General features: G+C 39.3%; 1 protein-coding gene across 2 annotated transcripts in view; it reads left to right on the forward strand.

The window, feature by feature from the left end:
* fstl5 (follistatin-like 5) overlaps nt 1-12730 on the forward strand; it is a 126893-nt gene that overhangs the window by 83281 nt on the left and 30882 nt on the right. For both annotated transcript variants that reach the window (XM_061252033.1, XM_061252032.1), the window contains 2 exons: nt 3611-3777; nt 9334-9454. In XM_061252033.1, the coding sequence (XP_061108017.1) occupies nt 3611-3777; nt 9334-9454 (288 nt within the window). The remainder of the gene's footprint in view (nt 1-3610; nt 3778-9333; nt 9455-12730) is intronic.

Raw genomic sequence — 12730 nt, forward strand, 5'->3', positions numbered from 1 at the left:
AAAATGGTAAATGGTTGGCATTTATATAGAGCCTTTATCCAAAGTGCTGTACAATTGATGCTTCTCATTCACCCATTCATACACACACTCACACACACACCGACAGCGATTGGCTGCCATGCAAGGCACCGGCCAGCTCGTCAGGAGCATTTAGGGGTTATGTGTCTTGCTCAGGGACACTTCGACACAGCCTTGGCGGGGGATCGAACCGGCAACCCTCTGACTGCCAGACAACTGCTCTTACTGTCTGAGCCATGTCGCCCTAAAACTCTGTTTTCTGACTCCCAGGGCAGCATGAGTCTCCCGATCATACGAAGAAATGAAGCAGCAGTGAAACTATGTTGGAAAGGCACTCATGCGTTTTGATTATCATTTGCTTAAAAAATCCATATTCATTTGTGAACAAATTAGTATTGAGTAAACCACACAGATTTGGATCTGTTGGCTGCATTAAACTAGGCAAGATGTCTTAATACGGAAGCCGGTAATTGTCTCGCCGCTTGAAAAACCATTGCTCTCACACTCACCATTTCCCCATTGCAAACTACTAAAATAATGATTGTAATTATGTAGCACATTTTTGGAGTACTGCAGCTGTGAGCACCATTTGTACATAGATAGTAAAAGGGAGGACCCTTTACACATCCATTGAAGTCTTACAACTGGGTATTTTGGTACAGTTAGGTCGACAATACAGTTCATAGATTTTGGATCCCAGAGCTTCACATGAAAATTGTTTGGTAACCTGAATGCCTGTTAAATGTTATTTTAGGCACACACACACACACCCCACACACACACACACACACGCATACACACACACACACATAGAATGCACACACACACACACACACACACACACACACACCCCACACACACACACACACGCATACACACACACAGAATGCACACACAAACACACACACACACACACACACTCACACATACACACATACACACAGTTGCAGACCCCTTACCACTAGTCTGTGAACATTGCCATGGCTGCCAAATATATATTTTTTTATTATACTTTAAAATGTTCAGCCAAGTTGTTCCATGGCTGACACAAGGATTGATACTTCTGTGCCTCTGCTTTCCTCATCCACAACAACAACAACAAAAAATTATAATAATGTGCATGTACTGCATTATCGCTGGTAGTTACAACAGGTGTATGCTGTACGCGTGGATGTACACACACATAAACACACACACAAAGGGAACTGCTTGAGTAAATAAGGCATGTGTTGGAAGCAGGTGTTCCCACATAGGTCTGGTTTCTGAGTTAATGGATAATCTGGCATCCCAACACATTTGCAAATAATGTTAGTGTTGGGCAGGCCCAGTTGCCCATTACTTCAGCTGCCGTAGGTAGCAGACGAGATCTCTGTGCCTTTCAGGGAGGGATAGTTGTTGGGGTGCAAAGAAAGGACCTTCAGTGACTGAACCTGCTGATGTTTCATGAGGAATATTTGATATGGTGATGTTGGTTTGGAAGTCTGTGGGAAAGACATTACTTAGTGGTCGAAGGCTATGGGTGGGCTATGGGTGGGCTATGGGTGGGCAGTGCCCACCCAAAATGATTGTCTGCCCACCCTGGAGAGACCCGTGAGTGGCCAGAAGTCTCCCGCAAATCTGTACCGCGGGCAAAAGTGAAGTTTAGAAATGCAAATTTTCCTGCTACGAATTGACAGACAATCGTGAATGAGGTAACCGAAAAGTGTTGTGAACTGTATGCAGTGTGTATTTAAAGCGCAGATGTGAACGTCTAAAAACAGACAAAATAGGACAGGCCTCCCTGACACATTTATTCTGGCTGAAAAGCGTTACACCCAAATCCCACGCAGGGTGCTCAATTGTTTAACACAAATGTAGCAGCTCTTTTCACAACAAAGAGCTCACAGATTAGCAATGAGCACAGTCAGACACACATCATTAACTAGAGTATGTGCTGTGAATGTTTTTTGGACAGTTTAATGCATTCTTATATTATCACTTTTGCTGTCTTCAAATGATCCTTTCTCATATAATTTCTCTCTAGCTATAGATAACCATCACATTGGCCCGATGGTGACCTTCTGCCATTTTTATCAGTGTTGCAATGTTAGGTTAGCTTTGCCAAACTCTACTCAACACTGCCGCCTGACTCATATGCTTGTTATATATTTAGTCATAGCGCATGTATCAAAATGTGCTTGAATGCTAGTCGTATTGAGGCCAGTTTAACTTGCTGTAGGAAAGTGTCATATCATGTCATCCTACATTTCCTCAATATTATTGTATCAGCACTGAGCCACATTTTGTCTCATCCTACTCATGGATGACATTGGTCCAAACACACCTGAATTAATGTTTCATGGAAGGTTTTTACTGGGGCAAAAAATGCTCCAAACTGGGCCTTAAGATAAAAAGATGTTTTATCTTACTTGTCATTATTTTGTTGTGAGATTGATTGTTACACTGTAGTGATAATGCTGCTGTAACCCAAACCATTGTTTTTCAGTTTTCAATAAAATTTGCATTGAACAGTGAACCAGTGTTATTTAGATACTAAGATACTTTAAAGGAAATCAATACTGTACAAAAAGAGAGTAAACTATTTTGATGTTTAAATTCAGTGGAACACTAATTGTGAACAGAACTTATAGATAAAATGGATGCAAATCTCCTCACAGCAGATAATTGTGGAATTCTTTGCTTCGCTGCTGCCAATTTAATGCGTCTGTTTAGGCCTGGGCTTTCATTATGCTTGGAGTGTCATGCCAAATGAGAAACTGAGTTAGAGTTTCCTTTTTCTCAAAGTTTAGACCTATCTTCATTACCCAGGAGAGAAATTGAAATTGTACCAGTCTTCTTATGTGATGAAATTAATTGACATTGCAGTAACAATCACTGCATTCATTTATGTCAGTGTGTGTTAAATAGTCATTTCAGGGGGAATGTTATTCCCAATTAAAATATTTATTATGTTTTTCATTTTTCTTTGTTTTTATTGATTTTAGTATGTAGTTATTTGATTATTTAATAAATATAAATTGCTTAATCTATAAACACAATGCCATTTCCCTGTGCTATCTGAAGTAATTTCAAGCCTGTGACAGTTTAATGGATTGGACCAATAGCACATGGTTATTTATTACTGGAATTGAATAAAGCGTTTAGTATATACGCAATGTATGAATTAACAAACACATTTTAATTATTCATCATTCCATGGAAAAGAAACATTAAACTAAATGCAGCTGTCGTATAATGTCACATAAAACACTAGGTTACATAATTTGCATATCCCTTTTCTTTCTCTAGAATATATGTGTGCCGCATATGTACTGTTTCCACAAGATGCATATTTCATAAAGTACAGTAACTGTAACATCTGTAGTCATATTATATTCCTGGGGTGAAATACAGACAAATCAGGTACGTGTGTGTTAGTTGTGTGTCTACTTTCTCCTTATAATTCATATTTTTTACCTTTGTGCCTGGAACACCCAAGCACACAATCCAGCCACACAAACACACACACACACACACACACACACACACACACACATACACAAAGATGCAAACAAATGGAATATATAACTACATTTGACATTTCTCTTCACAGAAGTGCTTCAGTTGAGTCTGCCTGATGACCAGAGGTTGAGCATCACCACAGTAACAGTAGGTCAGAGTACAGTCATGACCTGTGGCATTATGGGAATGCAGAGACCTCCTATTTTGTGGACACGCAACGGTCAAGTTTTGAACTCCTTGGATCTGGAGGACATCAGTGTAAGTGCCTAATTATGACATTATACACATTATAATGACAGTGTACAACATATAATATGTACGTGTGGGCTTCACAGTCAACCAAAAATACATTCATTGCATTGAATTATATGCCTAGTGCTGTAATGTAATTTTAATTTCAATACCTTGACTAGCTGCTTGGGTAAATATCCAGCTGTAGATGTAGATGTAAATTATAATAATTTTCATTTCAAAAGCTAAAGTGCACAACAGTGCAAACATAAGTCAACCATGTTCAGATGATTGTAATTTTGCAAAAGCCTCGTCCAAGTATTACCATCAGCTTACGGAATTAGCTACATCTGGTTCTGTAGAATGTAGATTATGGAGCAAAGTTAATTGACAATATGATTAGCAACCACTTGACTAACATGAAAAGCATCCATACACGTACAAGGACAAATGAACTTGTTAAATATAATTCACACTTCCCTTTCATTTATCCTTGATTCATAGAGTACAGTGGCATAATTGGTCATAATCAAACATTTATTGGACTACAATTGGCTGTAATTGAAATGCAGTCTGCCTCTTCAAATGCCAATTCATTTTCATAGATAAAGGAAAAAGTATTGAATTTGAATCTTCCCTAATAAAATTGCATGCCTTAAATCCACTTTAAATCTTGTTTGCACTTTAAGGCAAATTAGATGATACTCTAGTATGGCATAGTAAACCCATAGTAATTAGGTCCATTTAAGCATTTATTTTCATAAGTAAATAAATAAATAAAGACAGAATTTTAAAAGCTTGCAAAAGTATTCAAAGCTTGCAACTAAAGGATAATGGCTGTTTTCACGAAGCAGTGCATGTTACTACCGGCCTTTGATACCACTTGTTGAACAACGGGTGATTTAGGTCAATATGAAAACCGCATGTGGTAGTAGTAGATTTTAGGAAATAGGGTTGGAAATCACTGCTGTATGGCCGGGTTTATAAAATCATTGAACTAGTATTTACTATGTGATTGCTGAACTAGTATTTCTCCTACTGCATATCTAATAGTTACTTGAATTTGATACATGCAATGTCTAAATCCTTTCAATACAACCTGACTCAGCATTTGTCGCCATCTTGTTACTCTAAGGCTCTAGGAGAACAAAGTCAAATGGAAGTCACAAGCTAGTTTAGAAATAATTGAATTTTGTGCAATTTCCCAAAATCCATTGAGTGTTAATGATGGCACTAGATCAATGACGGCCTTTCACATTACAGCGTGACTTTGGATATCCACCAAACACGTTCTTAATTTGCGAAGTAAGTGATGCATAAAACTAAGTAGCACCTGGTACTCACAATGGTGCCATGCATCAATATGGCCAACCCCTGTAGTATAAACAAATACTCCCACTGTGCAGTCAAATATAGTTCTATGCCTCATACGCTCAAACTCTATTCAGCAATTTTCAAAATGACCAAATACGAAATGCCTGAATAGCATCTTACAACATTTACTTAACTTGAGGAACATTGCATCACCATTCTTCATTCAGTGAGTTATAAGTTACAAGTTTTGCTTGTGAAAAACAGCCAGACTAGTGGCAAGGAGTATACATTAGAAACCACATGCATGGGTACAAAGCAGGCCCCGGATTCTTCCGGAACACTTTGTTTACTTGTCTAAAACCCTAGCCTAACCCTGCAAATGGAATACCATCCATCACCTGTGGCAGTGACCTCTATACAGTCTCTGCCCAGCTTGTAGTTTACTGCAGGCCTTGGTTGTAGATCTGAAGAGGTGGTCTCCCTGTCTCTGTGCGCTATATTGTTAGCAGAGATATATCCCCCACCCTGCAGGACACAGGGTTTGATATAGGACTACATGACGAATAGATCTTAGAACACTTCTGCAGCCACTCCACAGGCACTTTGGAAGTGTGAGTTTTTACTCTATTAGGTTTAGAAACAAATACAAACAAAACGTGAGCCAATACAGGGCGCATGCATGAAGTTTACATGATATTTTTCGAGAAAGATGTAATGCCTGAACAAATATTGTGACTCACAGGCTGAAATGTTAGGAGAAAGGTTTCCACATTGCATGCCTCCTGAAGCTATGCAGATGTCCCGGAGCTATTACTATTTTTTTGATATATGTAATTTATGCAATTTGTTCTCCATTTAAATCGACGTACTGTGCTTTTCCCCCCCCAAGATTCCTCAAGAGGTAGGTCCAAGAATTCAAATTAATCTTTATCATCAATGTTTTAAAAGCCCATGAAGCTAATGAGGCCTCATTTTAAGGAGTGTGTGTTTTTTGTGGAAAAGAATAACTAGTCGGCAGACTTTCCTAACCCGTGCACAACGTGGTGCCCCAGACCACGCCTGCACGTGGGCTTTCATTAGGCTGTCCGTGTCGTGCGAATGCAGAAGGGCAGAGAGTGAAGTGGACTAAACCCGTTAACACTGCCAGTGGTGCCTCAATAAATGTTCCTCATCCACCGACACGTCTGCTCAGCGAATGAGGACTTGGGTGGGGGCGGGGTGTAGGAATCTCCTGCTACTCGTTCCACCTTCTGATTTTCATTTTACCTCTGCTCATTTTTCATTTGAAAGGTGACACTATATGCTAGGCTGCATGTGGCCCCAAGCTATAATACACCACCCGAGTCCATTTGCAACGTGGTGGTTTGCAGATCTGTTTTTTTCCCCCCTTTCTGTAGTTTTTCCTTCATTTTGTAATGGGTAATATCAGCAATGTATCTCTGCTGTTTGGAGACCTGCTTCAAGGCAGCCATTATAGGCATTAGAGCCCAAAAACGTGTGTATTCGAAGACAAACAGTTCTAGTGGTTTATGCAGCTTCTGTGCGCTGAATTTAGAGTGGAGGGGCCATGATAGATTTCACTCTCTCTCTCTTCTCCAAATCAGCATCTGATTTGGTGTAAACTGAACCAATCAAATTAAAATGACTGAATTCAATCAGAGAACAGAATTGAAACACTCCCCTGAAAACCAACAATTCCACACAGATAGTGTTTGTCGCAGAAAGTCAACTTGCCCCGTGAAAACAAAAAATACACTCATAATGAATAAGGATGCTAATAGTAGCTATTATTATAGTATGGCATCATTATTTTCATGGGTTTTATCCAATTTGTATTGGATTTCAGCATGATCTTCTGTGAATGCTGTGAAGCTTTTTGTTTTTAGCTTATGCCATGACGCTATCTTATATAAGTTCTGTCAAAATGAAACTGTGTTTTGTCTTTGTGTTTTTTATATCTCAGTACAGTCATTATGTTGCACTTGTCATTGTCTTTGCCGAGGTGTTCGTCACTGTGCCAGATGTCTCTATTTTCCTTGACATTGCATTAGTTACAGTAGCTGTATATAGTATTGTACAGCACTGGAGCCTTCATCCTGTGTCTCTATGACAGTTAGAGTTGCCAGACACCTGGACATTTTTGACCAGAACGTCTGGCTTGTGACTCCCAGGGGATGGAACGGCCTCCCTGACCTTGTTCGGTCCGACAGCTCCCGACCTCATCCGCGATGATGCTTCCCGTTGTGCACGTTGTCTGGCTGTGATAAGCTCTAAATCTGGCAACTCTAATGAGAGTAATATGCTGTTTCACTTCCTAGACCACAGCCTGCTTTATTGTCTTAAAACGATTGTTATTTTTAAGTGCAGTATACTGTATCTATTAGTCACTTACTATATATCAAGTAAAATTCAGATGTATGCGTATGGGTCAATTTGGGTAACTGAGGTGACTGAATATTTCTGTCAGCTTCACCACGAAACTGGATTCACAACATTATCAAAGCCAAGCAGATACCCTCATTATAGGTACAGTTCTACCATAGCTGTGAAGATATAATCTGATTCCTTACTGAAACGATAAAAAACAGCTGAGCTGAAGTTTATTGAAAGATAACATTGTGCTTAGAAGTTGGTCCAGGAGAGATTCTCAGTGTGTGCTTTGTGTTTTTCCCTTTAAAGTCAGTTTTTACTACCTGTCTCAAGGGAGATAGAAAATCTCTTTGCAAAGTTTCCACAGCAGTACAAGACTAATGGTATGCTCTTGCAGAGATTGATGCAAACTCCACTTAACAGTACAATCTGCAGGCATTAAAAGACACTTATGTGTCACCATCCTCTCCTGCTGCAACAGATTGCTTTGATTGATCTCTTCTGCTTCTTACTCAGGTTGTAAATCTGCCTGTTTCTGCATATATACACTCACTGAGCAAGCTCATATTCAGATGCACATTTACATGACATTTGCATGAATGTAAACTATGGCAATTCATGCATAAAGTATTGACGCGGATACAGCTGATATAACTCTTCTTTGTATGTCTTTCTGAAAAGGGTTTTGTTCTTGGTTCAGCTATTTTTCAGACCAAATGCCAGAATGGGGAAAAAATGTGATCTAAGTGACTGTGACTGTAGAATGATTGTTGGTGCAAGACACGGTGGTTTGAATATCTCAGAAACTGCTGATCTCCTGGGATTTTCACGTACAACAGTCTCTAGACTTAGCAGAGAATGGAACGAAAAACAAAAAACATCCAGTGAGCAGCAGTTCTGCGGGCAAAAACGCCTTGTTAATGAGAGAGGTCAATGGAGAAGGGCCAGACTGGTCAAAGTTGACAGGAAGGTGACAGTAACTCAAACAACCACACATTGTTGTCCATTGTGTCAAACATCTTGAGTGGATAGGCTACAGCTGCAGAAGACCTATATGTCTAAAAAATAAGTATAATAAATACCTAATAAAGTACACACGGAATGTATAATGTTTGGGACAAAGCCATATCATCTTGATTTGCCTCTGTACTCCACAATTTTACACATAGCCCCACATTTCAGGACAATAACAATAATGTTTGGGACATATTAGTGTTATGTAAATGAAAGTAATCATGTATCGTACTTTGTTGCATACATATACACAGTGACTGTTTGAAGTCATATGCTTGAAGAGGTCTTCCCTTCAGCATATGAAATGCATGTTCAATTGGATTCAGATCAGGTAACTGACTCGGCCAGTCAAGAATTCTCCAGTTTTTGGCTTTGAAAGATTCCTTTGTTGCTTTAGCAATTCTTTTTGGAGGCATTCGCTTGAACTTGAGCAGATACGATGCTTCTGAACACTTCATATAATTCTGCTGCTGCTGCTGCCGGCAGCTACATCAAAGATGAGCTAGTACCTATGGCAGCCATACATACCCAAACCAAAACACCCAGTCCAGCATGTTTCACAGATGAGGGGAGGGGGTGCTTTGGATCCTGGGCACTTCCTTCTGGAAGGCACGCTTTGCTCTTTCCATCACTCTGATAGAAGTGAATCTTGCAACAAGACCTTTTTCCAGAACTCTGCAGGCTCTTTTAGGTACTTCTTAACAAACTGTAACCTGGCCATCCTGTCTGCATACACAAATGTGCACTTTAACCACAAATTGATTATTTTATTACAAATCTAAAATTGTGGAGAACAGAGCCAAATCAATATTAATTGATTAAATGCTCGGCTTTTCTCTGAATTTTGTCAATGTATTAATTTTTTTCCATCTTTCTCTCCTACAGGACTTTGGAGATGACGGCTCTTTGTACATAACTAAGGTGACCACCACTCACTTGGGGAACTACAGCTGCCATGCTGATGGCTATGAGGAGCTGTTTCAGATCCATGCTCTGCAGGTGATCGGTAAGAAAAACTTACTTCCTTCAAATGTATTGAGTTAAATATTCTATTATTGGCACAGAGCTAGGTAACATGGTAACAGCAGTCAGATTTGTTTGAAATGTGAAATATCCGTTACATACCATTATTCCTAATTATGCTTTTTGGTATATATCCTAGTTTTGCAGGTATGCATTTTGCCTTATTTTGTGTAGTGAAGATTTCAGTTTTGATGGTGAAAATTAACATAAAAAACAGATGCTTTAACAGGTGATTTACCAGTGAAATTAGAATGAATGCTTATATAGTTTCATTTGCATTGTTATAGTTACTTTGGAGAAGGAAGATGGTATAGAGGATGGAAATTAGTTCAATGCTCATTAAAACTACAACTGCATTAGCACATCTTTAATCTATTAATGAAATGCATAGCAATACTGTCTTTGTTTTGACATTATTATCTCATTATTACCTGTCACTTTTCTACCACTGGTTACATTTTTATAAGTAAGCCTTGGGTCTAAGATAGCGCTTTTCCAGTTGCACCGGCTAGCACACGTGTGCAGGATAGTCTTTATTTAAAACACCCTGGAAGTTCAAAGAGCCTGGCTTTAATGAAAGGCATTTTTCTATGAGGAAACTTGGCAGCACTTGAGATTTAATGAGACTTTACAATTTCATGACCTTCCACAGCATGTGCTGTTTCCATTAACAATGACCTTAATGCTTTTGCCATTTAAGTCGTAATTAATGATAAGATCTCATTTTAATTGGCTGAAAACAAATTGGCTGGCCCTAGGAAATGTTGCCAAGCAATTGATTGCGGATGGGGGAAAAATGTCATTACTTTGACACATGTCCTCTCTGTGCTAGCAGTTACCAGGGTATTTGAGGTTTTCTGCTGCCAGATCATTTGATTATTTTTCATTACAACTACAAGTAATCGTACGCTCAGCAGATCCCACTCAGGACTCAAAACTAGATCCAATGTGAACTTTTTTGGGATTATTTTCTGTTTGAGTTGAGGGATGAAGTCAGTACAGCAGTTTCTGAAGTATGTTGGGCTTTGGACTGCAAGCTTATTACATATAGGCTAAAAGTGGAGTGCAGTCTTTTTTCAAACAATGAATGACAAATTAGAGCTGGGAACGGACATTGCGACAGATTTTATTTTGATTTTTAAATCAGTTTCATCAGGCAATCTGGATGATCTCTTGAATGATACAAAGACACACAGCCGATGTACTGTATGTACAGTTAGGTGTGTTTTGGATCCAGCAGCTAGTGTGTGGAGGATACACTATGCAGGCTCGCAGTATCCTACAATAGGTTAGGTGCAGCAACTGGTTCGCACTGGCTTTGGGTAGCCTGTAGGGTATGAGAACAGCCATGCTGAAAGGATAATCACAGTGGGAAGACAGATCGCTCGGGGTCCTGGAAAACGGCTTTCCTGAGGCAGAGATATCTCGGTGGGGGGGGGCGAATGCCACAAGTATATCATCATCAAAACAGGCGTATTTGAAAAAGAGAAGAGGCTCTGTCCTTTCAGATACCACACGCCATTCGGAGAGAGACCCAGACAAGCCAAGCACTTGAAAAACAGAGCAGTTCAATAGAAGTGCATTATTATGACCTACAAAGAGGTCTTTGTGAGCCACAATGCTGACCTGCTAAATGACTGACAGGGAGCCAGTTGGATTCGTTTTGCTAAACGAATGACAGGGAGCCAGTTGGATTCGTGTTGTATGGCCTTCAGTCCTGTATACATGGGTGATCATTCTGAAAAATTCCTGGGAATTCTGGCAAGCTTGAAAAGTTTAAAACCCAAATAGTTTTATAACAGCTGTTTACAACCTATTTTGAAGCAAGGCTGGTTTGCTTTAAAGCTGCACCGTCGTGACATAAAAAGCTGCTGTATGCCAAATATTCGGTTATAGTTTTTTCTTCATCCAGTATGACATACTGTCAATTGCAGAGTGATAATTCATAGCATGAAAACATGAATTAATACATGATTATTGTATCAGGTTGTGCCATTGTGTCATAATAGCCAGACTTCAGCTTTAGTGAATGTATATCTGTAACTGCAATTTTATAGCCATTACAAATCTGCAGTATATAACTCTCAACTGAGCTGTAATGTTTTTGACTACAGTACACTGCATGTTCTGTTGACCATTATGATTGAATTCATGAATTAGTCAATTTTTGCAAATAGGATTCTATTGTAATCGCCTCTGCCTTTGCTCTTAAATGTTCAGCAATGCAGTTGCACTAGAGTTAATTTTAGAGCAACAGGTGAGACTAGCTTATGATTTATTTTTGGAAGTGAAATTCTGAAAATCCCTGTCATTAGTGCAGTATGTGTTGCTTGATGTGGGGTACTAAACAATGCGCCAGAGAAGTTAAACATCAGCAAGGAGAAAATTGTGTGAAATGTATGTCGAATGATAATGATAGGAAGCAAACTATGTATTTTTCTTCACATGATTATTTTTTATAATCTTGTGTGGTATTGTATTTACATTTGACAATTTATAGGTAATGGTAAGGTACGGTAATTATATGGTAATTTGTGTGTTATCTGCAACACAGATGGGCAGTCATGTAAGACATGCTCAAACATTATTCCTAATTTGATGTTTTCCCACAGTGGAAGGCTACGCGCTCAGAATGAGTAATCAGAAATTAGGCTATGCGACAGCAGAAGAGAATAATGAATTTCCCATTAGAAAGGCCAGCTTCCACTTTCTCTGTTATGCGCACCAATCAATTTTGAAGAAGAAACTAGAAAACAGAGACAAGCAGGGCATGCTTTTTATCTAGTTTACTTTCCGTTCCATGAGTCATGAATTAATCTTTATTTCTGACACTGCGAGTTGAGAGTTGCCTGCAGGCTGCAAACTTTGTTGACAACAGGGGGTTTGTTTGTTTTTTTGGTGGGGGTGGGGTTTGTTGGGTGTCATAAATATGAGAGAAATGTTTATTGGATTAGCCCTGCCAGCTGTTTTGTGACTGTAACATGATAAGCTACCTGTGCCTACAGTGAAATGCCCAGTACCATAAATACAACAAGGAACAGACAGTGTTGTTTTTTTCACTGAATACAGTTCACTCACCTCTCTCTCTGCTTTATGCTCCTGTTCTATTCGTCAGGCTTCCTTTGCCTCCACCTTGTGAATGTTATTAACAAGAGAACAATGCCTTGTTGCTATGACAGTGTTGGATGCTGGATTAAGCCAGTGAACTCTTGCTTGCCATCTGGACGGTTCCCCGACAGAAAATTGTAACCTGGCAAGA

The sequence above is a fragment of the Conger conger genome, chromosome 8 (genome assembly GCF_963514075.1).
Source record: "Conger conger chromosome 8, fConCon1.1, whole genome shotgun sequence".
Lineage (NCBI taxonomy): Eukaryota > Metazoa > Chordata > Actinopteri > Anguilliformes > Congridae > Conger > Conger conger.